Genomic DNA, 27,080 nt, shown 5'->3' on the forward strand with positions numbered 1-27,080 from the left:
TCCTCGTGGAACGCATGGGGTGGGGTTATGGAAACACATTTGTAGGGGTTGGAGGTCGTTTCAGTGCCACTTTAGATTTGATCCTGGTTTGGGGGTGAAAGTCAAATTTTGGGAGGATATTTGGTGTGGCGAGATGTCTATCAAAGATGCTTTTCTTGGTCTTTTCAATATTGCTAGCAATAAGGATGCGTCCATTGCGGATATCCGGGAGGGTTTAAATGGTATGGTTCACTGGAATGTTACCTTTACTCGTAGAATTCATGATTGGGAGGAGATGGTCTTAGCCTCTCTTTTCTCGCTCTTGTATTCATTTTCGATACGTGGGGAAGGGGAGGACCGGATGTGGTGAATCCCATCAAGAAAAGGGAAGTTTGAGGTTCGCTCTTTTTATAGGATGCTCGTCTTTAAAGAGTCCAACCATTTCCCTTGGAAAAGTATTTGGTGCACTAAGGCTCCATCGAGAGTGGCGTTTTTTGCTTGGTCGGCCGCCCTGGGAAATCTCTCACCTTGGATAATGTACGAAAGAGAGGTATTGTTGTGATTAATCGATGTTGTATGTATGAATCGGATGGGGAGTATGTGGATCGTCTCTTTCTTCATTGTGGGGCTGCGCGCAAGTTGTGGGATGTTATCTTCTCTCGTTTCAACATATGTTGGGTTATGCCTAGAAGCATCAAGGAGATGTTTGCTAATTGGTGGTTGGGCGGTAGATCCCGTAGTGCCGTGGTGTGGAAGATGGCTCTCCTTTGTCTTTTATGGTGCCTTTGGAAGGAAAGGAATCCGAGATGCTTTGAAGAACCTTACAAGAGTACAGCAATTCAAAGAAAGATGAGACCCCATCCAATTCCCAATCTTGGGCAGCGCGCACAAAAAGGACATTCCACTCAATCCTCCCATTCCTCCAACTAAAATTATCCTCCACCCACGCGTCCTTATACCTCGCAATACCAAACAAGGAAGGGAAAGCATGCTTCAACGGTCGATCATCACACCAAATATCATGCCAAAAGCGAACTTTCCAAGCTTGGAAATATCAATAGTGGAAACAATATCGAGAAGCCTAAAACCTGAAATAGCCAACACTGCCTCAACGCCGGCGACCTCCAAGCTTTTAGTGTTGAGGAAGAGGCTGCAATGGCTCAACCTTGTTGACAGACGAGGTTACAAACGAGTCTCCCTTAGAAACGAAGTCGTTGAGCATGGAGACTCTCACTAGAGAAGGACGCCTCGAGCAATAGTGGTGGCTGGGAATCAAGAGATGACATTGATGGATGACCGCAAGCAAGACATTATGTTAAAATGCCCCTCAAGGCATTAAGACTCCCTTTCTGATCTCCACCACATAGAGTGGCAAAGTCTTCGGGGAGTTCCGGCTGACCTACTGTCATGACAATAGTTGAGCTGAAAGGACACTCGAGCTCACACCCACACTGGAGGCTGAAGAGGATGCCCCCAACGCTTTTTTGCACTCTCCTCTCCATATGAGCATAGGTTTTCATCTAGGCTGAAAAATGAGTTTCGCCCATGACCAGTTAAAACAAAGTAGGCCTCTACACCTTTACCTATCACCCTATTGGACTAGGCCGACAACGCTGGAACTTAAAGTTGCATACGAATAGAATGGGCCCACTCAGCTAGTTTGTGCTCTAGCTCATCTACAACATCCATCTTTGGGCCAACACTACATTCAAGGTTAAGAAGACTCTGACCCAAATTTAAATTGACAATTAAATAGTCCACTACAACTTTTAGAAAAACTAGCAGGTTCTCAAAGGCGCGAACATCCAGGTTTTCACCCAAGTCACCCCTCGCATCCTGTAATCAATCTGCACCAGCTGGATTTTGCAGATGCTCTGGGCAAATTCTAGATGCTCACTCCCCTACCACAAGCACCCCATGCCATCAAATTTAATGCATCAAGATTACCAAAAGTGCCCTTTTGCTTTATGGAGATTGCAATTTGCAAGAGTCTACCCCGACCCTACTAGTGCCTTTGTGCAAGTCCATTTAGTGACAGCCTCAGCCGGTGCTTTCAATGCCATCATCAATGGGTTACCACCCATTTTTGTCAAATGAGAACCACCTTGAATCTCTTTCAATGCTACCATCAATGGGTTGCCACCCTTTTTTGTCAAATGAGAACCACCATAAATCTTTTCGTTTGACAACACTTTGCTCTAGAGGGCCAAGCCACTCCAGCCCATTCCTTCTCTACCTTCCGGAATCAAAATACAACCTCTCCGACCACCACCTATGTATTCCGTAGGATCTAAGAAACATCCATAACTCTTAGAACAACACTGGGCAAGGAAGGCTTTATTACCAACCCTAGTCGACTTCATGAACTCCTTCAGCCCCTCCACATGACACAAAGCTTCCATGGTAGCCAGCAACCAAGACACTAATCTTTCCCAAAAAAAAAAAAAAAAAAAAAAACTTAGTGTACGACACCCCTGCTTCTTTGAAATATCCAAAGGACTAAGACGACTACCTCAACCACAAACTCAAACAACTTAGCTTCAATAAAGAGCCATCTTAAAAAAACCATAACAAAAATGACCGGAAGGAAAACTAGCCTATCGCCGACACAAAAGAAGAAACAAACAGAATAAAAGTGTCAGAGTGCGCTACCACGCGCCGAAAAGAGAGAGAGAGAGAGAGAGAGAGACATTCTTGAACATTAAATTACTAATACCAGTTTTAACTTATGCAAATTGCAAGTCAATTCCACCATTCAGTTGTTGAAAAGTCATAACTTCATAATGTGTCACCCAAACAAAATGAAACAGCTTGAAGCTATTTCTGATTTATGTGAAAGGGCAAGAGACACAACTCCATAACCAGACAGAACCAGGACCGAACCATAAAGGAAAGACATAAAAATCACAGATTAAAATATTTGTTTATTGTAAAACTAAACTAGATTCATCAACTGCTCTGATGTTCAGGAACAGTTCGGATGACAGCGATGATGATTACAGTAACATTTGTGATGTAAATTTAGGAATCCTTTAAATGCTATCAAAAGGAAACAAACCATTAAAATTCCAATCATAGGTTTCATGCAATAATTACCGCTAGTAATATGTTTATGCAATAATTACTGCTAGTAACACGGTATAAACGTATATAAATTATCAGCAACTTGGAAAACAATCAATTTGAGAATCAACCATGTTGATTTTAGCTAAATTACTCTAGATTCAAGACTCCAAGCCTTCTTAACAACCTTCCTTTGCATTTGACATTTAATTAAGAAACCATGTGAAGTGCCAATTCTTGTGTGCTTTTTGCAGACAATTTATAGATTTCACTACATACCATGTCAACCAGATATGGGAAACAATTGAACTTAAAAGAACATGGAATCTTAAGTTTCGCAACAGTGCAGAGAGGTAATCGACCAACCTTCTTTGTCAAGGAAATTTGATAAAAGAACCATCTGAAGCATTTATCATTCTATGAGAGTGAGAGAACCATCAACTCCAAAGCTTAGGTTATTAAGAAGTGGGCCACCATTGACAATAGCCCCATTGTGCTTAATGTGGAGCATATGGAAAGAGCGGAATGGAGGATGTTTTGAAGATCTTGAGAGAACCAAGGAAGAGCTCAAGAACATCTTTGTCAAATCACTTTTTAGTTGGACAAGGGCGTATAATATTTCTCTTTTTTCTAACTTTTTCTGAATTTGTGGATTTTTGTTCTTCTTTTAGCATTTAAGGGGGAATCTCTTCGTATACATCTTAAGTATTAGGGTTATGGCCCTCTGCGCTTATCAATGAAATGAGTTATTTATCGGAAAAAAAAAAAGGAAGTGGGCCACCATTTATATCAAGCACAAACTAACAGACAGATTGGAATAATGCATGATTTGGCAGATTTCTCAAATATATTAATTAACATGTAAAACAAATAAGTCAGAGATTTGAATCTAACAAATGCATATGAACATAGAAAAGGTGTCTAGGCTCGGAAAGAAACGTACAGTGAAGTAAGCAACGTAGCTCACAGCAAGTGTCAGTGAGATTTCTATCACTGTGTCATTGAAAATACACCCAAGCCACAAAACAGATATTATTCCAAAAGCAAGACCAATTCCTACACTGAACCAGGAAAAGGGTCATAACCAGAATAATTTTGTCAGCACGGCAACAAAATTGACACGTACGCCCCAAGTGAGACTTGCGTCAGAAATTTGATTATTGCAGCCCAGTTAAAGCTCTTTCCAAGGACCATTTGATAGAATAACTGATAAACCACAATCGCTGTCCTGGAATAGATAAGTAAGCAAATTCAAAGGAGGCCAAATATGTAAAAGACATTTATTAATCAAAGTGATTCTCAGTAGCCAAAATCCAAAAATAATAATCATATTGAGATCAATGATAATCATAATTATGAGTGTCATGATCGATGGACGTAACCACATTTGCACAGTATCCCAAAATGATCAGTCACTATTAAGGCTGCTAGGAATCTTTTATATAACCCAGATTGACCTAATACACACCTGAAGTAGATCTCACATACATCCACCCTTACATCCAAGTTCATTGATCCAAATCCTTGGCATGGATTATCATAAATACTACTGATAATGATAATCATTATAACAATAAATAATCATCAATGCCATCGTCATCAACGTGATACTCAGGATTGTGAAGGTGTTATATAAATATGGGTTAAGTCTTACATTGAGTAAGTGAATCATAAAAATGCTGGATGTGTGCTAAGTCCCAGATTGGATGTTTATGGTGAAACTGAACTATATAAATAATTTTAGGGAGCTCCAGTGGTGAGTAGTCCTTTAAGGTATAGCGCAGATGCAGTGCTACTCCAGATGGTAAGAAATTATACCATAGCCAATCTTGTAATCCTGTTGCACTAGGGTACTGTAGCATAAAAACGACCCATATTTGTTAAGGCGTTGTATGGATATGTGTAAGTCTCACATTAGGTTAATGAATTATGAAGTCATTGCCTGGGCAAGTGTTAAGTACCACACTAGTGTTTACTATGTGGATCTGAGCTTAGAGCTATATAAATTTTTACATAGAATATTTGAAAAATGAGCTTTGTAGTTCTTGCCCTCTCTTAGGCCCTCTCTTAGACATTCCTTTCTATATATAGAAGCTTTTACAATGTTCTGGACAATACACAGCCCATACTAGGACAGCTCACTAGGGACACCTCACCATGTTTCTAGGATAGGGACACATCACACCCCTTTTAGAATATGTACATAGCAAATTATCCTAACACTCCCCCTCAAGTTGGAGCATATAAGTTACATAAGTCCAACTGGAAAATATAAATTCTATTTGGCTATGACATAAGGACTTTACAAAAAAAATTAGCAAGTTGACCGTCAGGCTTCAAAAATGGTATAGATACGTCTCCACTTAGTATCTTGTCCCAGATGACAGTCAACCTCAATATGGTTGGTTCTTGCAAGGAACACAGTACTAGAAGCAATGAGCACAGCAGGTTGATTATCACAAAACAAAGGAATAGAAATAGGATCTAAAAAACCAATCTCCTAAAGAAAATGTTGTAACCATGTTAGTTCGCTATCAGTATGAGCCATTGCTCTATACTTAGCCTCTGACATGATCAGAAACCACAATTTGTTTCTTACTTTTCTATGTGACAAAATTTCAAACAAAGAATATACAATACCTTTCGGTGGATATTCTATCTAGGGGGGATCTTGCTCAATGTCCATCAGTAAAACCTTTCACCCTGATATGTCCATTTTTTCTATACAGTATTACTGAGACCAGGGGCTTTTCTTCAAATATCAAAAATGCGAATGACAACATCCTATTGTGGGATTCTAGGTGCTCCCAAAAATAGGCTCAAATACTAATTGCATATGAGATATCTGGTTTCATGATGGTAAGATAGTTCAACTTTCCAACTAGTATGCAGTATCTACCAAGATCTTCAAATAACTCTCCCTCATCCTTCAAGATTTTCTTATTTGGGTTCATAGAAACATCAACAAGACGAACACCCAAAAGTCATGTCTCATTGAGTAAATCCAGTACATACTTCCTTTGAGATAGGTTGATGCCGATCCAAGATCTAGCTACTTCAATGCCCAGAAAATACCAAAGTTTGCCCAAATCTTAGTATGAAATTGCTGCTGCAAAAAACTGTTTTTAAGCTATGAATGTCTCTATAATCATTCCCAGTAACCACAATATCGTCCTTATAAACCACAAGTAGAATATATCTTATCAGTATGTAAATGAAATATTGAATGATTTGTCTGAAAACAATGAACACCAAACTCCATTACAACCTCCGAAAATTTGCCAAACCATACCCTCAGTGATTGTTTTAGACCATAAAATGTTTTCTTCAATTTGCATACACCATTCTAATATTCCCCTTGAGCAACAAACGCACATTGTTGCTCCAAAAAAACTTAAGCAAATCACCATGGAGGAATGTATTCTTTATGTCCAGCATAAATAAGGGCCAGTCCAAATTAACAGCTAGAGACAATAAGACGCAAACAAAAGAGATTTTATGAACAAGAGAGAATGTCTCATCATAATCAATCCCATAAGTCTAAGCATAGCCTTTAGCACCCGATGGGGCTTTTAAGCTTTCCACAGACCCATCAGGGTTAAATTTCACAGCATAGACCCATTTGCAGCCAATCATTTGTTTACCAAAAGGTAGGGTGTAACAACTGGGAGAATCGCAGCCGGAACTTGAAGTTTTAAAAGTTTCTATACAAGTCTAGATCGACCGAGATAATTATGCCACTGGTCATAGGGGATTTTGTGCAAGAAAATTGATGGTCGAGATTGAAGTTGGAGATATCGATCAGCTGAGAGGAGAACTCAATTGACTGAGAGAACAGCATCTTGACGTGGCAACATCTAAAAATGGTCGGTGGAAAACAATTCTTGGGATCAACTCACACATGTGTAAGCGGCGAAGCATTAAATGCACCCATTAGTCGATCGAAAGTAAGGTTTGATCAACCGTGCTTAATCCCCACCATCTTCCTGAGCCTATTTAATCCTGAAAAATGGAGAGAAAAACTTGGTTTTTCTTTTGATCGTCCAGAGAAGCTTAGAAACAGAGTGAGGTAGAGGGAAGAGAAGAAGGAGAAATTGATGATTGAAGTGGTGCAAGGCTTTGGGAAGACAAATCCAAAGGTAAACCCTACTTTTTAATATCATGAGTCATTTAATTTAAAGATTGCAGGGTTTAACATTGTGTAGTGTTGTTTTGGAGTAGTGTTGTGATTGTTAGGTTGCTAAGGTAGAGAATGAGGAGTTCGAAATGGAGAGCATGAAACAATGAATTTTTGAAATTAGGGTTTTATGATAATTTGATAAAGTATGAAGTTTGGACATATTTTGTTATGGTGATGATTTTGATGATGTAAGAAGTGTTCCTTTCGTTTTATTAGGATAGTATGACGTTAGGTTGATGAAGTCAAAATGGAAGGTTGTTTTCAAACTATGGTTTTTCAGTGTTAAAGTTAGTACGGCCTATCACCCAAAGAATAATGGTCTGTCGGAAAGGACCACCTAAGTATTGGACATGTTACGGATGTACATTCTTGACTTCAAGAGAAGTTGGATCCAATACCTACCCTTGATTGAGTTCGCCTACGATAGTAGCTTTCAAGCAACCATTAGTATGACACCGTATGAGGCGTTGTACGGGCACAAGTGTCACTCGCCCTTGTACTGGGATTAGGTAGGTGAGAGACAACTATTGGGGCTATTTGCCAAAGGCCAAAAAATAGGCCTAATAATATTCATCTCAAAATTAACTCCCAAAATTCTTACTTTTTACATAACATCAATCACTTTTTACTACTATTCAAATAAAAAAATCACTACAAAACAAAATTTTTTCACTTTTTTATACAAAACATTCTTACTTTTTTCCTACATCAATCAGATCTTGCTACAGTTTCAGGGCAGTATCCAATGCCAAACAGCCCCATTGGGACCAAACATAGAATGATGACCGCTCAAAGCTAGCTGAAGAGTGATGCAGCGTGACGTCGTGGGTCACAAGGATAAACAACAAGAAAGAAACAATTCTTCTTAAAAACCTTGAGTCTATCAAGGATCTAAGGAATTCTTCTCAAACCACAAGAGTCTATCTAGGATTTGAGGACAAAATATAGAAGAAACTCAAACTCTAAGCTTTCTTATTGAAAAACAGATAAAATATAACAAAGCTACATTCTAGGAGCTTGTAATCTTGTCCGGACGCCGCTGGCTCGCACTGTCCCCTAAAGACCCTCCACACACTCACATCTACTCCGATCTTCTTCATGAACTCCCATGCACTCTGGTCTGCATCATCCTCCCCAGGTTGGACAGAATTCGCCCTTGAATTCGCATCGTCATCGGAAGAGACGCCAGTGAATGGAACGAGATGCTTGACATTAAAGACATCAAACGTCTTAATGTGGATTGGAAACTTCAGCCGATAGGTGTTCAGACTAATCTTCTCAAGAATCTCCACTGGTCCAATTTTGCGAGCAGCCAACTTATTACACTCACCGATGGGAAACCTATGCTTGGTCAAGACAGCCCATACAAAGTCTCCCTCATCGAACTCTAGAGCATACCGCTTCTTAGCTGCATATGCCTTATACTTCGCCGTTGACTCTTGCAAGTTCTAGATGGTCATCATATGTACCTCTTGTATTTGAGCAATCAAATCCTCGACCCTCGCATGGACCTTCTTCAAATCAGGAATAGGTGCCAAATCCAACGACGCACGAGGATTGTGTCCATAGACAATGGTGAATGGACTAAGTCCGGTACTTCGATTTGTTGACCGATTGAAGATAAACTCAGGTTGATATAACTTCTGATCCCATGACTTAAGTTGCTCCCATAGTAAACTCCGAAGTAAAGCCCCCATTGAGCGATTGTCTACCTCTGTTTGCCCATCAGTTTGCGAATGATAGGCACTACTAAAATCAAGCCTCGTATGGGACAACTTCCACAAACATTGCCAAAAGCGACTAAGAAACCATGTGTCCCGATCAAAAACTATGGACAATGGTAAACCATAGAGTCGATAGACCTCTCGAAAATACAATTGCGCCACATTCACGGCATCAAAGGTCTTCTTGCAAGCAATAAAATGAACCATCTTAGAAAATCGGTCAACTACCACAAAGATGGAATCATTACCCTTTTGAGTCTTTGGCAAGCCCAACACGAAGTCCCTGTACCCTTTGGAATAGGAAGGGGCATGTACAACCCTGCATTAGTAGTCGTTCCAATGAAAGGGCGAAAAATCTGATTCATCACTAGCATGAATGTGTTGAGGGCATTAGACAACCAACATGGCATCACCAACCACTCATACAACCCCTCACGCATCTCGAACGCCGTCTTCCACTCGTCACTTGGGCAAACCCGAATCTGATGGTACCCAATTTTCGAGTCAAGCTTTATGAATACCGTTGCCCCACTCAGCTGATCCAACAACTCATCCAAATGTGGAATAGAAAATTTGTATCTCACTGTGATCTTGTTGATTGCTCGGCTATCCACGCACATCCTCCACATACCACCTTTCTTGGGCGTAAGTAAAGCGGGAACCACACAAGGGCTCAGGCTCTCTCATGTATGGCCCTTAGCCAACAACTCTTCCACTTGTCGCCTCAACTCTTCGTGCTCCTTAGGGCTTATGCGATAATGTGGTCAATTGGGAGGTTGGACCCCGGTACCATGTCAATTTGATGTTGAATGTCTCGTAAGGGTGGCAGCTCCTCTGGTAACTCTGCAAAGAACATTGGCAAACTCCTCTAGAAACTCCTTCCGGCACCACTCCTGTGGCATTACTCTCTTTACCCAATAGCACAAATATAACCTTAGAGGCTAACATCTCATTGATAAACTCCCGCTTTGCTAACTTTCGGACCACTTCCTAGAATGTCTAGTTCGCTAGCACGTTCGAACGTCTAGCAAAAGGACATCTCTGGAATGTCTCATTTGCTAGCATATTCGAACAACATAGTGAACAGACGTCTCGGGAATTACTATTGTGACTTCCCTGGGTGCTCCGTTCGCTAGCACGTTCGAACAGGCTATCGAACGGAGGCTTTTGTGACTATTTTAACAATTTGTCCACGCAAGCTTGTGATCTTGTCTTAACGCCCCTGGCTGGCATTGTCCCCTGAAGACCCTCCGCACTCACATCTGCTCCAATCTTCTTCATGAAATCCTATGCACTCTGGTCTACATGAAATAGCCATGCGGATAAGCACTATCAAGAGATGGCATTTGAAGCCAAGGACAAGGTGTTTTTGAAAGTAAGGTGCGAAGAGAATCGGCAAGAAGGCAAAAGCTAAGCACCCCTTATGTTGGGCCATTTAACGTGGTCGAAAGGATCAACCCAATAGCATACAGGATTGTCCTACTCTAGAACCGACCATCAATGACGACCAAAGATGGTAGAAGCAGCCAAGAACCACTGACGATCACCGAAAAACCACCAAAGACCACTAAAACCAGCAATAATCGGCTGGAAAACACTAGAAAAAGGATTGCCAAAAAACCACTGAGAACCACCGACAGATCTAGCTGGTAATCCACTGGAAATCACCAGATCAAGTAATAAAAGGGTGAAGAACTGTGAGGTTTCGGCGGAAATCACGCATGGAAGTCAAATCCGGATTTTGGTATGAAGTCGGGTCCGAGTACTCTGACCTAAGAAGGGTTGAGATGGTTTGGCTTAGGGGTGTTTTGGGTTGGATGGTTGGAGTGGGCTTGGTAGTGGTGGGCTTGGTTAGGAACAGTTTGGGCATATTTGGGTTGTGGGCTGTGGCATTGTGAGTTGTATATCTTCTTTGGGCTGTAAGCTTGGGCTGAGAACCTAACAAACATGGGCCTTTGGGCTAAAGTTTGGTTTGTGGCCCACAAAAAGATAAAACAAAAATGGGATAGGATACTAAACCAGCCAGGGGTTATCATTATCCTTGACAGGGATAAGATGTGCTCGCAACCAATCAGAACCTTTCTGCTTCAAAAACATCGTCCAAACTTCACCAGTGACAACAAGGCTCACCAGCAACCACAACCAGAATGCCAATAAAGCCAAACAACAACAAAAAACATCAAATTTGATCAATCACATGACTAAGCCACTAATTGGGTCTCCAACAACCAAGGAATCGCCGTACACGACTATCTTCCACACACAACACAAACTTCTCTGAAAATGTCAATACTTCTAACATTCCTCATCTAGTGCCGGATCAATTGAAACCACCATTGACTATATCGGTGACTCACGACAATGGCAACCACAAGGAGGTTGATGGCGTCAGTCATTCCAACCTGTACAATGATGATGGCACCATTTTCTTCCAATGAATAGATGTCTGGTCACAAACCTCACTTATTGACCAGTGACCAGACTAAGAAGGTAAAGTGAAAGAAAAACAAAGAAGAAGAAAAAGGGAAGGACACACAATCAAGGGAAAGGTTTCAATGCACAAAAGCTAACTCTGATACCATGTTACATAGATTATTTGAAACATGGGCTTTATCATTCTTTCCCTCTCTTCTTATATATAGAAGCTTTGTATAATGTTCTGGAAAATACACAAGACCATACTAGGACAGCTCACTAGGGACACGTCACCAAGTTTCTAGAACAGCAACACCTCACACCCCATCTAGTATATGTACATAGCATATTGACATTAATCAGTGTTTGGGTTATGTGTTTTAGTAGGAAAAAATTATAAGGGAAAACACAGATAAAAAATGGTTTGACTTTCTGAGAGGGCACATTCATTTTGGGAAACACCTAAAGGAAAAGTAAGACGCTTAATATGGGATGGAGGAAGCACATATATATACATAAGCATAACCATATACATATAATATATACATACATATACTTTATACATAAGTAATTGGTTGGTATTAGATGCTACACATACAAATTTATATGGAGATAATATATAAAAATAAATAAGAGGTAAATCATGAAATATAAATACCCATCATTCATCAAAGATTCTCCTTCAATTATTGTACTTAGTTTTTTACTTGCACCAAGATCTTTTAACAGAGCAACAATAGCCACAGGATCTGTAGCACTCAGAAGTCCCCCAAGCAACAATGATGTCTTCCAACTCCAGTTATATGGGAAGGTGAACTGCAGGATATCATAGATGTGATTATGTGAAACAAGTATTTTAGTCTAAACAGCAAGGTGAATTATACCTTCAAAGCAGATCCAAGACAGAAGGTTGATATCAGTACACCAGGACCAGCGAGTAAAATCATTTGTACCATACACCTCTGCACAAAAAAAAATGGTGAGAGCAGCTGGTTCATTTAAATTCCGGAAAACTTCACAATCATCAATAACTCCAAAAGGGTAACTATATGCACATAAATAATTATACATATCAAGGAGTTAAATGGGCCTTATAGAATTCTTCAAAGAGCTTTATTCTGTTAAGCTGCAAATAGAAGCTAAGAGTGATGGTTTGAACAAGTTTCAACAAAGTCATGTGGTTGATATCCTTGCTAATTCCGTCTACCATTTGCAACAAAGTCTAAAGTGGCCATCATCTCTATAGAGGTTGCTTTTGTTGTGTGTACAGCATTTAGAAATTATTGTCTCATAGTAAATCATTTTAGAACAAAATTTTCCTCCAATCTAGTTTGGAAGAAAACTTTATCCATCATTTTATAAGCAAAAATTGGTTATTCGTAACAGGTACAAAAAGCACAAGAAGAATGCTAAATGTAACGCCCCACCCTTAAAACACAAGGGAGAAAGTGAAACTATCTCATTTCCCATGTGACATTACTATCATTAACTTATAATAACACAGCGGAAAAATAAGTAATAAATTTTTGCTCTCTCTTTGACATTATAAAATATACCAGAGCTTCTACTTCACAACATAAAATCATTATATAACTTAAAATATAACACTTCCCCAGCTCCAAGTACACTATTCCCAAGTTGCTTGGCCTTTCTCCCACTAAAAACCTCAACCTCGCTTGAACTTTCTCTCACTAGAATGGAACAAATGAGAAATGGTATGAATTTTTGAAAGGGTGAAGCACCCTTTTTATAGCCATCCATGGTCATGGGATGAGGGACACGTGTCCCTCATCTGGAATACCCAGATGTGGCCACATAGCAGGTGGCAATGGGCTGTGTCACCCATGAGCCACCACCTACTTCAGTTGATGTCATCATGACATCATCCGATGACATCACTGATGACATCAGCAGCTGGGTGGTCTAGCTGCTTGTGCCACATGGAACAAGCAGGCGCTGCCATGTGATAGCTGCCACATGTCAGCCAGCCATTGGCTGCCAAATGCAGCCCCTCTGTTTGGCCTAATTCCGACCCCTTAACGTGCTCCAATTGACCTAAAATTTAACGAGTAGGTAGATGACTCCAAAGACGATCATTTTGATATCTCACAGGAAGCATTTGGAGTCTATTTGCCTATTGTTTCATGTGCTCAAAATTCCAGGTCAGAAAGTCGTTTCGCCTATCTTTTGACCACTAAACTCACTCCGATTGGTCTAATATTTTACAAGTAGCTAGACAACTCCAAAAGGAACATTTTGACATCTTATTCAAAGCATTTGGAGGTTGTTTGCCTGTTGTTCCCTGTGACCAAAGATTTCCACGATTCTTTTCTCTTGGAACCTCATCAACTTATTGTCAAATTTGAACCAAAATTACCCACACCGATATAAAAAAAATAAAGGGGAAATTTCACTTTAAACCCATGAACTGCTGCGCATTTTGAGAAGACCCCCCAAATTTCAAAATCTCTCATAACCCCTTGAACTTTCAATTTGATTTAATTGGCCCCTCCATCATATTTTAAACGATAAAAGTGATAAAATTACCTTTATACCCTTGACTTTTTATAAAATTTCAACTTTATCCTTCATTTAAAACTAAAAATTAAAAAATAATAATAAAGTTATTAAAAAAAAAAAAATTTGAACCACGCTGGGTCACTTGTGACTCAGGTGGGTCTCCTGGTGACCCAGGCAGGTCTTGGCCAGAGACCCGCCATGGGTCAGCAGACCCACGCTGGGTCACAGCCAAACCCACGCCATGGGTCACGGGCGTGGGTTTGGCTTGACACAACATGGGTCACGGCCTGACCCACATGTCACAAGGTGACCCACCATTTTTCTTTTCTTTTTTTAAACGAAAATTGAATGGTAATTTAGTCTTTTTAAGCATTTCCGTTAGGAGTTAACGGCTAAATCTGACAGATGGGGGTTAATTGAATCAAATTGAAAGTTTAGGGGGTTAAATTGAGAGTTTTTAAAATTTGAGCGGGTCATTTCAAAACCAGCGGTAGTTCAAGAGTTTAAAGTTAAGTTTTTCCAAAAATAAAAAATAAAAAAATAAAATTGGGGGAACTTCACAAAGGACCCCTAAACTACCACACGATTTGAAAAAACCCCCCAAATTTCAAAACTTCTCAATGTCACCCTCCGAACTTTCAATTTGATGCAATCTACCCCCTCCGTCAATTTTTTAACATTAAAAGTGATGAAATGACTGTATACCCATGAAACATTTTATAAAATTGCAAATTTACCCTTAATTTCAAATTTTTTTAAAAAAAATAAAAAATTGAAGGGTAATTTGGTCTTCTAGCGTTTTCCGTTAGAATTTAACGGCAAAAATTGACAGGTGGAGGTCAATTGCATCAAATTGAAAGTTCAAAGGGTAAAATTAAGAGTTTTTGAAATTTATGGCGGTCTTCTTAAAACGCGTGATAGTTAACAGGGTCTAAGTAAAGTTATCCCAAAAAAATAAAAAACATAACAAAACAAAACTTACCTTCAAAAACCTTAAAGCCATAAAATTCCTTACCGATGGCCCTCCAATTGAATGATTGGCAGTAGCATTAAACTTCTTTCTATAACCCATGAACTTTAGAGGTGTAGCTAACTTTAAGTAATTGTTCAACCTCAAAAACAGTCACAGTGTTCCAAATTCTACCTACATCGATATAATGAAATAATTTGTTTCACCTTCACAAACTTTAAATCCATAAACTTTCTGAAGTTCTGGCGTTGATCATCCTAAGTAGAGCTGAAAGGTGGAGAGTGTTCACTGCGCACACATAGAACTCTCTCACTCTCTCTCTCCTCTGGCAATGGCGCATGTAGGCATGTCCCGCTAGAGACCATTTTGGTCTCGTGAGATGCGATTATTTAGGTGGAGATGGAGCGTCGTTTCACGGTGGAAGCTAAATCATTCTCGTTCTCAACGAAACCAGGTAAGTCAGAAATTCGCTTGCAAGAGAAGCGAAAAGGTTTTGGTGGATCTATATCGCTAGGGATTCGGTGCTCGGATTGGTTGGTGGACACAGTGGAGGAAGCGTTGATGTCTTAGGGGAAGGAGGATTTTGCTAAATGTTTCTGGGGGGAGGTGGAGGTTCTAATGGTCTGTAAGGGTAGCAACAAGGCTGGTCAGTTCTTAGAGGCGGCTGTTTTTGTTGAGGGAGGCCAGAAAGGGATTATTTGGCTACCTCTGAGGGCCTAGCGTCGTTTTGTGGGCAAACTACGGCACTTGCTAGGGCTCATCGTTGCAAAGGACCGACGGGCGGTCTCTAGTGTTACTTCCAGCAGTGGTGGTATTTCGTCTACTCGAACCTATGCGGCAATGATATTCGACACTCCTAGTTTAGTGAATCTGGTGACAGTGAATCATTTAGATCTGGTTACGATGGCTGTTTATTCTGAGTTGGTGAAGGGTGGAGAGGAGACGAGATCACTAGTAAACTGCTTCAAGTTTGAGAATGGTGTGTCGTCTAAGAAGGAGAAGGCTGGTTCGTTGCTGGATAGGAGACCTTCTAAGGGAGGCGGCACTTCAGTGAGGAAGACGATGAGGGTATTGCACTCATTGAAGAGGGTCTCAAAAATATTAGGGCTGACGTGGATCGGGTCCTTTCTACTGGGATGGGCCTAAAGCACAAATAATTTTGTGGGTTAACGATGAGGACTGGGCTTAAGTCGAAGAAGGCCTCCCTCATCATTCGGGTCCAAATCCAAAGTCTCCTACGGGTGATGTGTTGGAACCTAGTTTTGTAGAGGGTCTTGGGGATGCATCAACGGAGATGGCGTCTATGGTGGTTCAGGGTGATCTCCTCAGGAGTGTGGAGTCTATCGCTGTGGTGTCGGAGCTAGCTCCGCCAATTTATGTTGTCTCGGATGGCTTCTCCAATGTACCCAGAGAAGGTCTTCCCTTTGCAATGGTGTGTTCAGTGAGTCCTCAGAGCATGGTGAGTGTGGACCTAGGGTAGATGGAGGCTGCGGTGGCGTCTGTTTCTCCAACGGTGGAGGAAGCCCAGTCAAGACTGATCGGAAACCTTCTCCGGCGAAAGGTTTGGTCTGGTGGGGATTTTTTGGGTCGAGAACTGTTTCTCCATCTCCGCCTAAGGTGAAGGAGGCATCCTCATCGACTCTGGCTACCAAGGAAGACTCTTCAACTTCTTCTCAGAGGATGGGTCCTCTGACAGCCGAGTCACAGGCCAGTCATACAGTCTCGACGGCTGCTCACCCAGGGTTTTCTGGTGGTTCTTCCTCAGGGGCGGCTAAGCTGGGTATGAGACTTCGCCTCTCTCATCCTGGAATGACGGAGAGTGGAGCACCTATTTATTCTTCTATTTCCAAGTCTCAGCTGGGGTAATCTCAGAGCAGCTAGATAAGAACAAGAAGTTGCTGGCCAAGGTTGTGGTGAACAACTCCAGTGGTGGGGTAGAGGGCTATTCTGAAGTGGTGCTCGACGCGATGGAATTCGCTCCCACTTTGGGATTGACTTTTCGGGGTGACGAGAAAAGCCTTTTGAATCTTTTTTCAGTCATTGAAGAGGATCGGTGCCGTGAAGAGGGGGTTTCTGTTTCAAATACTAAGGGGAAGAGGGAGTTGAAAATTTTGGAATGGTCCATTAATTTTGAGGCTAGAGGCTGTGGTTCTAGTAGGGTCAAAGGCAGGGGGTGTAGGCTTGCCTTGTGAGCTTAGGGTTGTTTTGGGTTTTGGGCATCAGGGTCTCTTTAGGCTTCTTTTGGGTTTTAGGGTCCTTATACGGGGGTTTTTGAGGGTTAACACCGATTTTCCTATGTATACTTACTGTGTACTTAGAGGCTCATTGCACTTTTTTTGATATATACAATATTACTTATCAAAAAAAAAAAAAATTTCTGGCCCACGATTTAAGTGATTGCATGAGCACATGCTTCATTCTTAAGTCATAACCCAACCTCTATGAGATGCTTTTTTTGATCGGTAGTATCAATTTATTAAAAGCGCAAGGAGCGCAACCCCTATACACAGGAAGTATACAAAAAGAGACCACACATACAAACTTTTAATTTGAAAATGACGCACATAAATCTAGGAATTCCACAAGTGTTGAAACTTGCGAAGAATGCCACAAAACTCTCCATGAGAAAAGTGTTTGAAGCACCCTTTTCTTCAACTCTGTAATTCCAAGTTCACGGTCCTCAAAACTCCGTGCATTCCTTTCTCTCCATAAGCACCACATTACACATAAAGGAGCCATTCTCCAGATTTGCAAAAATGTACGATTACCCCTTTGTCCTCTCGAACTTCCAGGGCAGATGGAGGCCCTATCGGCATCATCTGTGCCAGGAACATCACTTGTGTGCACCGGCGTCCTACTCTGGCAAGTCTCCGGTTGGTCCATACGGCCCACCCTTTTTGGTCGCCTGCGTCTGGTTGGTCTACGCACGTATATCTTGTGATATCTATTGATAATTTGTTGTCTTGTGGGCTTGTCAACAGGATCCAACAATTGTATGGGCTGAACAGGCCCATCTTCTTTCTCCCCTCTTAAAGCCCAATCTTGCAACCCTTCCCCCTCATTATCTTGACCCAGCTAGATCTCCTTCTCCTTAGTCCCCCGGCCCAACTCCAACTTAATCAAACAGCTAGCTATTTCCTTTTGTAAGGAAAGTAGAATCTCCTTAATGTTGTGCGTGATATCTGCCTAATTGTGAAGCGCCAAAATTTCCATTTGTTGCATAACGTGATTCCCGGCTACAATCTCCATGGGTTGCACACCTTCCTTATGCAATTTGGATTCCCCTCGCCGGCTGCCTGAATTCCGAAATCGCCGATCTTGACCTTTTCACTGACCACTGGCTCTGCATATGATCACCGGTCTTGGAGTCCCGTCTGTGTTGTCTCTTTGTTCACCCCACTCTGTCCTATTTGTTTCTTCCCCTCCGATGCATCCCCAGTTTCCACCCCTTCTCTATTCTTTTCGTAGTGCAACTTCAGCCTTTGCAATTGCGACCGGCATGCTTTCCACCCTTTCCCCTCATACCCCTCTGGAATTATCACAAAACTCCTCCGTCCCTTGCTGACACGGGTGTGTCTAGGAAGAGCCCATTGACAATGGCCCAAGCTTCATATGACATGGTTATGTCCAGCAATGATGATTTAACAAGGGCCCAAGCTTCAGCCCAAGTTAAGTCACATGCGCAACAGAATGCATAGGCCCAAAATGCTGAAATCCGGATCCAGACAAGTGAGTTCTTCTAGAACACCATAGCCGGCGATTCCTTCATCATTTTAAGCACATGGCTAGGTCAAACTTGAAGTTCAGAATCTCATCTTTCCAACAAAACTGGTTTGAACGCATTTGGAGTTAGGCACTGAAAGCTATGGCCGTTCTAAGTTGGCTGCTACCTAACTGTTAGTGACATGTGTTCCACACCTTGACTTCAAAGGTGGCTGTTTGTCCACTTTGGCTGCTGCCCCACGAAATTGCTGCTCCTTGTCTACCCTAGTTGATTGTTTAGTTGCATTAAGTGATTATCCTATGCTTAGAGGGTTGTTCTAAGCTTCTATAAATAGTTGTGTGTGCTAGTGTAGGATTTAGGGCCAGAGTTGTGAGTTAAAACTAGCCTTTGGTTTTGAGAGGAGAGTTCTCCTTGTATCTCTGTATCTCTTTGGTGTGAACCTTAGAGTGGTGAGTTTCTTAGTTCTGTATCTCTTGTTGTAATCCTTTGGGTGGTGATAATCTATATCCCTTTGGTGTTATCTCTTGGGTGGTGAACTTCTATCTATCTTGTGTGTGTGAGTTTGTGTGTTTGTTTCCTTATCCATTTCTGTCCGGTATCACTTGCCACCATATTCAGACAGCTCCAAATAATTTCCATGGGAATTCTTTCTTCTCTGCATCACATACGAGAAGCAGCCAAAACGAAACGTCCTCCAATTTTCCCGGACTCTCTTGCTGTTTGTCAAGTAATCCCAGGAGCTAACCAACCAGAAAATGGTTGGCCATGCCATGATCACTTCTCGAGTTTTACCCCGACTCTTCTCCGCCAGTTGGACACCTCCTTGAACATTGGAGCTAATCTCAAATGCTTTCGTTTCCACATAGAAATACCCCAAATAACCCATCTCTCTGATCAAAACTCGATGAACACCAAACCTACACTACCTGAGCATTGAAAAACTAACACAAGCTCCGTCGATACTCCTCACGCGCCGATGGAACGAGAGAGGATTTCATGCTGACATGGCAAGAGCATAAAATTGACACACTCGAACCTCTATGAGATACTTAGGAGTAAATCAAACATAGGAATCCTATCTGACTCCAAATCATTTACAAATGTGGGAATAGTCATATTTCTGGAAATCCAGATTCTCAGGCATCACATTCCTAGTCTCATTGCTAAAAGTCCCCCTCACCTAGATTGACAAGAATTAGATTTATTCAACCTTACTTTTAACCTTGATCCAGCTGGCAGGAGGGAGCTCCCAACCAGAATCGTAGATGATACTATCATTCATCTTATAAATTCACTTGATGAGTTTTAATTTTTTTCAGTCTAGGACTTGATAATTTATTCACAATTTTAGCTGTGACCCCATATCTTCCTTGGACCACAAAGATAAAAGTACTTCTTAGTGCGATGTGATAGATCAATATATCTGGGGAGGAAGTGTGCGTGTGTGTGTGTGTGTGGAAGGAGGGTTGGATGGGTGGAACTGTGAGAGAGAGAAAGAGAGAGAGAGAGAATCTGCAAGTCCAATAATTGGAGGTACCAAAGAAAAATTCCAATAACCAAAACTCGAAACGACTAGTACTAAAAGGCAGAGAAATGAAACCTTTATTTGGTGCACTTCCATTGAAAATGAACTCTCAAAAAGAAGTGCAGGAAGAAAAACAGCCAATAGAAGGTCAGGATCAATACTTGCCCCTGCATATATTAACAGCATTTTAATAGCTAACAATTGAACAATAAGAAAAAAAAAAAAAAAAAAAAAAAAACTCCTTCAATCAAAAACTGGTTTTAGGAGGTGAAGCCTATATTAGGTGTTGCAGACTTGCAGTTGTGCTATATCAAATATATACTGACTTACAAAGTCGAATGCCATCCCCAATCTTTCCCAATCGATGGTGGGTGCCATATTCTGCACATTAGTCCATTATCGATCAACTTAATTAGAAACAAACAATAACATCAAATACATTTAAGTAATCAATGACATGATGCTCAGATTTACAGATGAAAATCTTAGGGGAAAAAATAAAATCAAAATGAGAATAAATATGGCCCTTTTCCAGATTTTTGAAAGGCTACAGTGCCAAAATGGTATTTCACTCTTTTGAAAGGCTACGGTGCCAAAATGGTGTTTCACTCTCAACCCATCAAGAATATTTTTTGAATTAAAGAAGCACCAGACTATCTATAACCATAGTACAAAAGTAAAACGGAAAAAGGATTGTAAGCCATCAAAGACATCCCAAATATGAGAAGGCTAGCCTGTTGAGATTACATCTGGAGAGGTTTAATAGTTTGGCAAATAGCAGTTGATATCCGAGATCATTGCATGAGTGGATGCTAGCTGTTGGCTGCATCCTTTTTTCTTCTTTTTTAGACATTTCATCCCAACTGAATGTCATTAGTATGTTTTGGGTGAGTCTTTTGTTCACCTCCAGAATGCATTAGGTTTCTCCTCATTCTAATAAAACTTATTCTTAGTTATCAATAAAAAAAATAAAAAATAAAAAAGTAATAACAATGCACAAATGTACTACAAACTATTCTTTTGTTATTTTTTGTTAACCATCTACAAGAGTACTTATATTTTAGCAGTCAGAAGGGACCCCTTAAGTATAAATTTCAAAATAAAATAAGATAAAGTGAAAGGAAAAAAAAAAAAAAAAACTTTCCACAATAAGAAACATTAAGCAATTCTGGACTCTTAAGAGATACTTCGCACATTCCGTATCAACAGTTACAATTGAAAATAAAAATTAGTTAATAAAACTTTCCACAATAAGAAACAACAACCAATTCTGGACTCTTAAGTGATACTTCGCACATTCCGTATCAACAGTTACAATTGAAAATAAAAATTAGTCATAACTAAATGCCACAAACAACTTTTGAATCATATCTCATCGTCAGACCCTTGATTGCACACAGTTCATAGAAGGATTGCTAGATCACATTCATCGTCACGGTGGCCAAAACAGACTACATATTGACCCAATCATTTCATCACATGAAGCTCAAATGCTGCCTAGAATAAATCTCTTGAATTAATTATGATATATACAGTTTCGGTTGAGGTTCTCTGAGGTTCTCTCTTCTCTCTCTCGCCTGTGTCGGCGCGTGGGGGGCGCGTGAGAGCTGTTTTGTGCTAGTGTTAGGTTGTGTCATGGCTGGTTCGAGGAGATGGTCAGTGGAGTCCAAGGAGTTTGAGGTTTTGATTAAGGAGGGGGCAGCTGGGGTAAGGATTTTTGAGAGGAGTAATAGATTCAAAAAGTCCATTTTCATGAAAAAGGACGAGCTGGCGTGGATGGTGTGAATAGGTGAGGCTCTGGTGGCTGTGGATAATTCTGAAGTTTTTTGGGATCAATCTAGAGCTGGGTATCCTAGAATAATAGCTCAGAAATGTTCAAATAGACATAGATGTTTTCTGACAGTGGAGGAATTTGATGGAAGAAGGAGATGCGGCTCAATCATTATTCCTGAAGGACGTCGTGGGTTTGGGTGGGATCGTTTCGTCGAGGAAATGCGAGTGGCAAACTCGTCGCTCTGTGAGTCTCGAGGGGTAAGCGAGCACCGAGTATTCAGGGTAGACAAGAGAGTTAAGGAGGAGAAGGAAAGAAGGAGCTATGCGGAAACACTGAGAATGTCATCGAAGTCAACCAAGGACTGCTGCAATTCTTTCCAAGAAACGAAGGCCAGGATGACTAGGGAGCGGAAAGATGACTTCGAATACAGAAAGCAGCAAGCTCAAGATTATGGCAGCAAGGCCCATAATTCGGCATTGGCTATCGGTGGTTCTGGGATGGGTCCGACGAAGCTAACCTTGCCGGCGAGGTCTGATACAGGTCCGATAGAGACTGGTAGGCACAGCGTGAAGAATGGAGGATGCATGGGGGTGCCGATAGGAGCTCCTCGCAATTCAGTGCCGACAGGGCAGAAGGCGACGACGTCAGCTTCTGTGCACTTGAAGGGACGGAAGGGAGTGGTGAACCATGCTGGGCAGACCTACTATGCTGTACATCTCGAGCTCCTCAACGTGAGGGAGACTTTGAGATATCTGAAACGGGAATGTGACGTGGGATTGACAAAACTTGACAGAGTATTCAAGCAGTTGGAGGGCAATGGGCTTGGGCAGTTTTGGAAAGGAAAGGAAAAGTGTGGGCTGAGCTCAAAGCCCAACAGCAAGAGGAAGGTGAAAAAAAGATTAATTTTCAAGCCCAAAGGATTGCTGGGCTCAGGCGCGAGCTGCTTCAGTAGCCCAGGCAGAGTTGGACCGAAAGATATATGTCTTTCAGCTGAGGTGGCAATCAGGGAGGAGGCTGAAGAGAATTCGATAGAGCTGAGACCACACTTAGCACAATCGGAGAACTCGTCGGTGCTGGCCGAGAAGGTTCTACCTGTGGGTGGGAGAGCTGTATCAGCGGAAGGTGGTATACTCACAGAGGTCTTCGGCACTTCTGCAGGGGTTGGCGATGGGTTTAAGGTCGGTGAGAAGCCAAGCAACGGTGTCTCCATCATGTCAGCGATTGAGGCTCAGGCTAACGGAAAGGGAAAGGGTTTGTTGACTTATAGGAGAAGGTATGTTGGGCAGAAAAATTGGGACGATGCGTCGGTAGGCTCGATTGCGGCTTGTGGCAGGGGAAAGGGGTTCTGAGGTCGAAGCCGGAATCAGCCCAGAGGGTACCGCAGACGCAAGGTTCGCTGGAAAATGCCTAGAGATCGTCGATTTGTCCTATGGAGACCGGAGAAGCTGGGGAAAGTATTGCGACTTGTAGGCAGGGGAAAGGGATTCTGGGGTCGACGCCGAAATCAGGGTGCCGGAGACGCAATTCCGGCCGGAACATACCCAGAGCCTGCCGATGTGTACTGTGGAGACCGAAGATGTGGGGGCAGGTACGGGCGTGGGTACAGATCAGTTCCTGGTGGAGATACCCTCTCGTTGGAATAAAAGAATGGTAGGGGGGAGCTGCTCGCAGGAATTCTGTCGGGGGGAGGCAAGTAGCACGTGTCCGCAATTGCTGGAGGGAAATAAAGGAGTGGAGTGTATGCCGGCAATGGAGCCTTTAGGACCTGGCTCTAGTTTGGAAGAGGATAGTATCTCAGATTCTGTTGGGTTGGAGGATTTAGGGCCAGGGTTGATGTCTTCCAGGTGGGTAGTTAATAATTGCCTCAAATTCTGCCCTAAAATTGGCATTACTGATGAAGGGAAGATAGGGGAGTTGGAGCTTTTGTTCAACTCTATTGAAGCTTCTAGGATACAGGGTGATGCTGATTTGGGAGGCATCTCTGCCCATGTTCCAGCCCAACAGGATTAAAGGAGCTCTAGGATTGTAAGAGGGGCACGTTGGTGGATCATGAAGCTTAACATAGTTGCATGGAATGTGAGAGGGTTGAATGCCCTCAAAAAAAGGTTGCGTATTAGGGGGCTTTTGAAAAAGGGGAAAGTAGATGTAGTGTGTTTGATTGAGACAAAGATGGAGGTTATTTCCCGAGAGGTGGTTCATAGTCTTTGGGGAGGCCAACATGTGGGGTGGAAGTTTAAAGGGTCGAATGGCTTGTCGGGGGGGATGTTATTGATGTGGGATAGGAGGGTGGTGGAGTGTAAGGAGGAGTGTGAGGGGCATTTCTCCTTGGCTTGCTCTTTTCAAAATGTGGAGGACTACTGGGAGTGGGCTTTCGGGGGGGTGTATGGTCCGAATGAGGATGGGGAGAGAAGGGCCCTTTGGGAAGAATTGGCTGGTTTGATGAATGTGTAGGAGGTTCCTTGGTGCCTTGGAGGGGATTTTAATATCGTTCGGTTCCCTAGTGAGCCCTCCAATGTGTCTTACTATTCCACTGGCATGATGGATTTCTCGGAATTCATCTCAGATAACAACTTGGTGGACATGCCCTTGATGGGGGGTCAATTTACGTGGTCTAATAATCAAGAAAATGAGAGCTGGTCTAGAATCAACCGTTTCTTGATTTCCTCGGATTGGGAAGATCACTACCCTGCAGTGTCACAAAGAAGACTTCAGCGCTTGATTTCCGATCACTTCCCTTTGTTATTGGACTGTGGGGCCCCTTGTGGAGGTAATAAGAGCTTTAAATTTGAAAATATGTGGCTTAAAGCTGAAGGGTTTGTTGATAAGGTTAGGTCTTGGTGGGGGTCTTACTCGTTTGAGGGTTTACCTAGTTTTGTGCTTGCTAAGAAACTGAAATCTCTCAAATTGGATTTGAAAAAGTAGAATGAGGAAGTGTTTGGGGACATTGGGAGAAAGAAAAAGGAGTTGTTGGGAGGTATTCAGGAGTTGGATGAGTTGGCAGAGGTAAGAGTGCTAGCCCAGGAGGAGAAGGTTCGAAAGGCGGATATGGTGAAAGAATTGGAGAACACCTTGCTATGTGAAGAAATCCATTGGTGCCAAAAATCGAGAACTTTGTGGCTCAAGGAGGGGGACCGCAATACGCGTTTCTATCACAAGATGGCTAACTCTCATCGCCGATTCAATCGTGTGGAAGTGTTGCGTATTAATGGCGTACTTTCTGATGATCCAACTGAGGTAAAAGATCATATTGTGAGGTATTATCAAAGATTATACTCGGAACAAAGCACGTGGCGGCCTAGAATGGACAACCAGCCTTTTTTGTCCATAGATGAGGAGGATAATAGGTGGTTAGAAAGAGATTTTGAGGAAAAGGAAGTTTGGGAGGTGGTCAAAGGCATGGATGGTGATAAGGCTCCAAGTCCGGATGGCTTCTCCATGGCTTTTTTTCAAGCCTGCTGGGGCGTTGTCAAACACGATGTTATGGCGGTTTTTGCCGAGTTCCATCGTAGACGACAGTTGGTGAAGAGCTTGAATGCAACTTTTATTTCCTTGATCCCAAAGAAGGCAGATGCGGTGGAGATGGACTTTCGGCCCATTAGCTTGGTGGGAGGGGTGTACAAAATTGTATCTAAGGTTCTTGCAATCAGGTTGAGAATTGTGTTGGGTAAGATCATATCATACTCTCAAAATGCTTTTATTGGGGGTTGCCAAATCCTAGATTCTGTTCTTATTGCAAATGAAAGTGTGGATAGTCGCATGAAGTCAAGGGTACCAGGTGTTCTTTGCAAATTAGACTTGGAGAAGGCCTATGACCATGTGAATTGGGACTTTGTGTTGTATTTGTTGCATAGGTGTGGTTTTGGCGAGAGATGGAGGGCGTGGATAGAGTGGTGTATTACGTCGGTAAGATTTTCCATTCTTGTGAATGGCTCTCCGGAAGGCTTCTTCAATAGCTCGAGGGGAATTCGGCAAGGGGACCCTCTTTCTCCGTTACTTTTTGTGCTTGTTATGGAGGCTTTGAGTAAGATGGTGAATGCGACAGTAGACCAAGGCTTTTTGACTGGTTTCTCGGTGGGAAATAGGGTGTTATCGGAATTAGTGGTCTCTCACTCTTTATTTGCGAATGACACTTTAATCTTTTGTGAAGCTTCCATCGAGCAAATCCGGTATGTACGTCTCATTCTCTTATGTTTTGAAGCTGTTTCGGGTTTGAGAGTGAATCTTGGAAAATCTAAAATTGTGGCTATTGGTGAGGTGGAGAACATAGGGGTTTTAGCTAATATCCTTGGGTGTAGTGTTGCCGATTTGCCGATGAAGTATTTGGGTCTCCCTCTTGGGGCGGGGATAAGGATAAGGTTATGTGGAATGAGGTGATCGAAAAAATGGAGCGTCAGATGGCAAGTTGGAAGAGAATGTATCTCTCTAAAGGAGGTCACTTAACTCTCATTAAGAGTACGCTTTCTAATCTTCCGACTTACTTGTTGTCTCTATTTCCGATTCCTATGAGTGTAGCAAAAAGAATTGAGAAAGTTCAAAGAGATTTCTTATGGGGAGGGATGGGAGACGAGCCTAAGTTGCATCTTGTAAATTGGAATCAAGTCTGTCGTCCCCTTCAGTACGGTGGGCTTGGTATTCGTAAGTTGCATCAGTTTAATCAAGCTCTCCTGGATAAATGGCTTTAGAGATATGCGAATGAGAGCGAGGCTCTGTGGTATAAGGTTATTAAAGCTAAATATGAAGATTTGGAGGGTGGATGGTGCACAAAGGAGGTTTCGGGTTCCCATGGTGTGGGCTTATGGAAGCACATTCGTCAAGGTTGGAATTTATTCGCCAAAGGTATTCGTTATGAGGTGGGGGTGGGTTCGAAAGTTCGCTTTTGGCATGATATTTGGTGTGGGGACTCCTCTTTGAAGCATGCTTTTCCTTCTTTATTCAGCATAGCCAGACATAAAGAAGCTTGGGTGAAGGATAACTTTATTTGGAGGAATAGGGTTGTCGAGTGGAATGTCATTTTTGTGCGGTCAGTTCAGGATTGGGAGATGGATTTGATTTCTTCTTTCTTTGACCGGTTGTACTCGTGCAAGATATCCATAGGTTCTATGGATCGTATTCGATGGTCATCGTCTAAGAAAGGCAAGTTCGAGGTTAAGTCTCTCTTCAAGGCATTGTCCAAATTTGACCATGAGGTGTTTCCCTGGAAGAGCAT

The 27,080-nt window shown here is 42.0% G+C and overlaps 1 protein-coding gene across 2 annotated transcripts in view; it reads right to left on the minus strand.

The window, feature by feature from the left end:
* The window catches only part of SOS1 (sodium proton exchanger, putative (NHX7) (SOS1)), a 92,486-nt gene that overhangs the window by 62,895 nt on the left and 2,511 nt on the right, over positions 1-27,080 (minus strand). The window contains exons 3-8 of one of the 2 annotated variants that reach the window (XM_059589699.2): positions 20,431-20,481; positions 20,176-20,267; positions 12,246-12,323; positions 12,020-12,177; positions 4,169-4,270; positions 3,986-4,103 (exon numbers count right to left, since the gene is read on the minus strand). In XM_059589699.2, coding sequence (XP_059445682.1) covers positions 3,986-4,103; positions 4,169-4,270; positions 12,020-12,177; positions 12,246-12,323; positions 20,176-20,267; positions 20,431-20,481 — 599 coding nt within the window. Of the gene's footprint in view, positions 1-3,985; positions 4,104-4,168; positions 4,271-12,019; positions 12,178-12,245; positions 12,324-20,175; positions 20,268-20,430; positions 20,482-27,080 lie in introns of those variants that run through there. The other variant, XM_059589700.2, reaches the window with a different exon arrangement.

This window comes from Corylus avellana, chromosome 4, assembly GCF_965113065.1.
Source record: "Corylus avellana chromosome 4, dhCorAvel1.hap1.2, whole genome shotgun sequence".
Taxonomy (NCBI): Eukaryota; Viridiplantae; Streptophyta; class Magnoliopsida; order Fagales; family Betulaceae; genus Corylus; species Corylus avellana.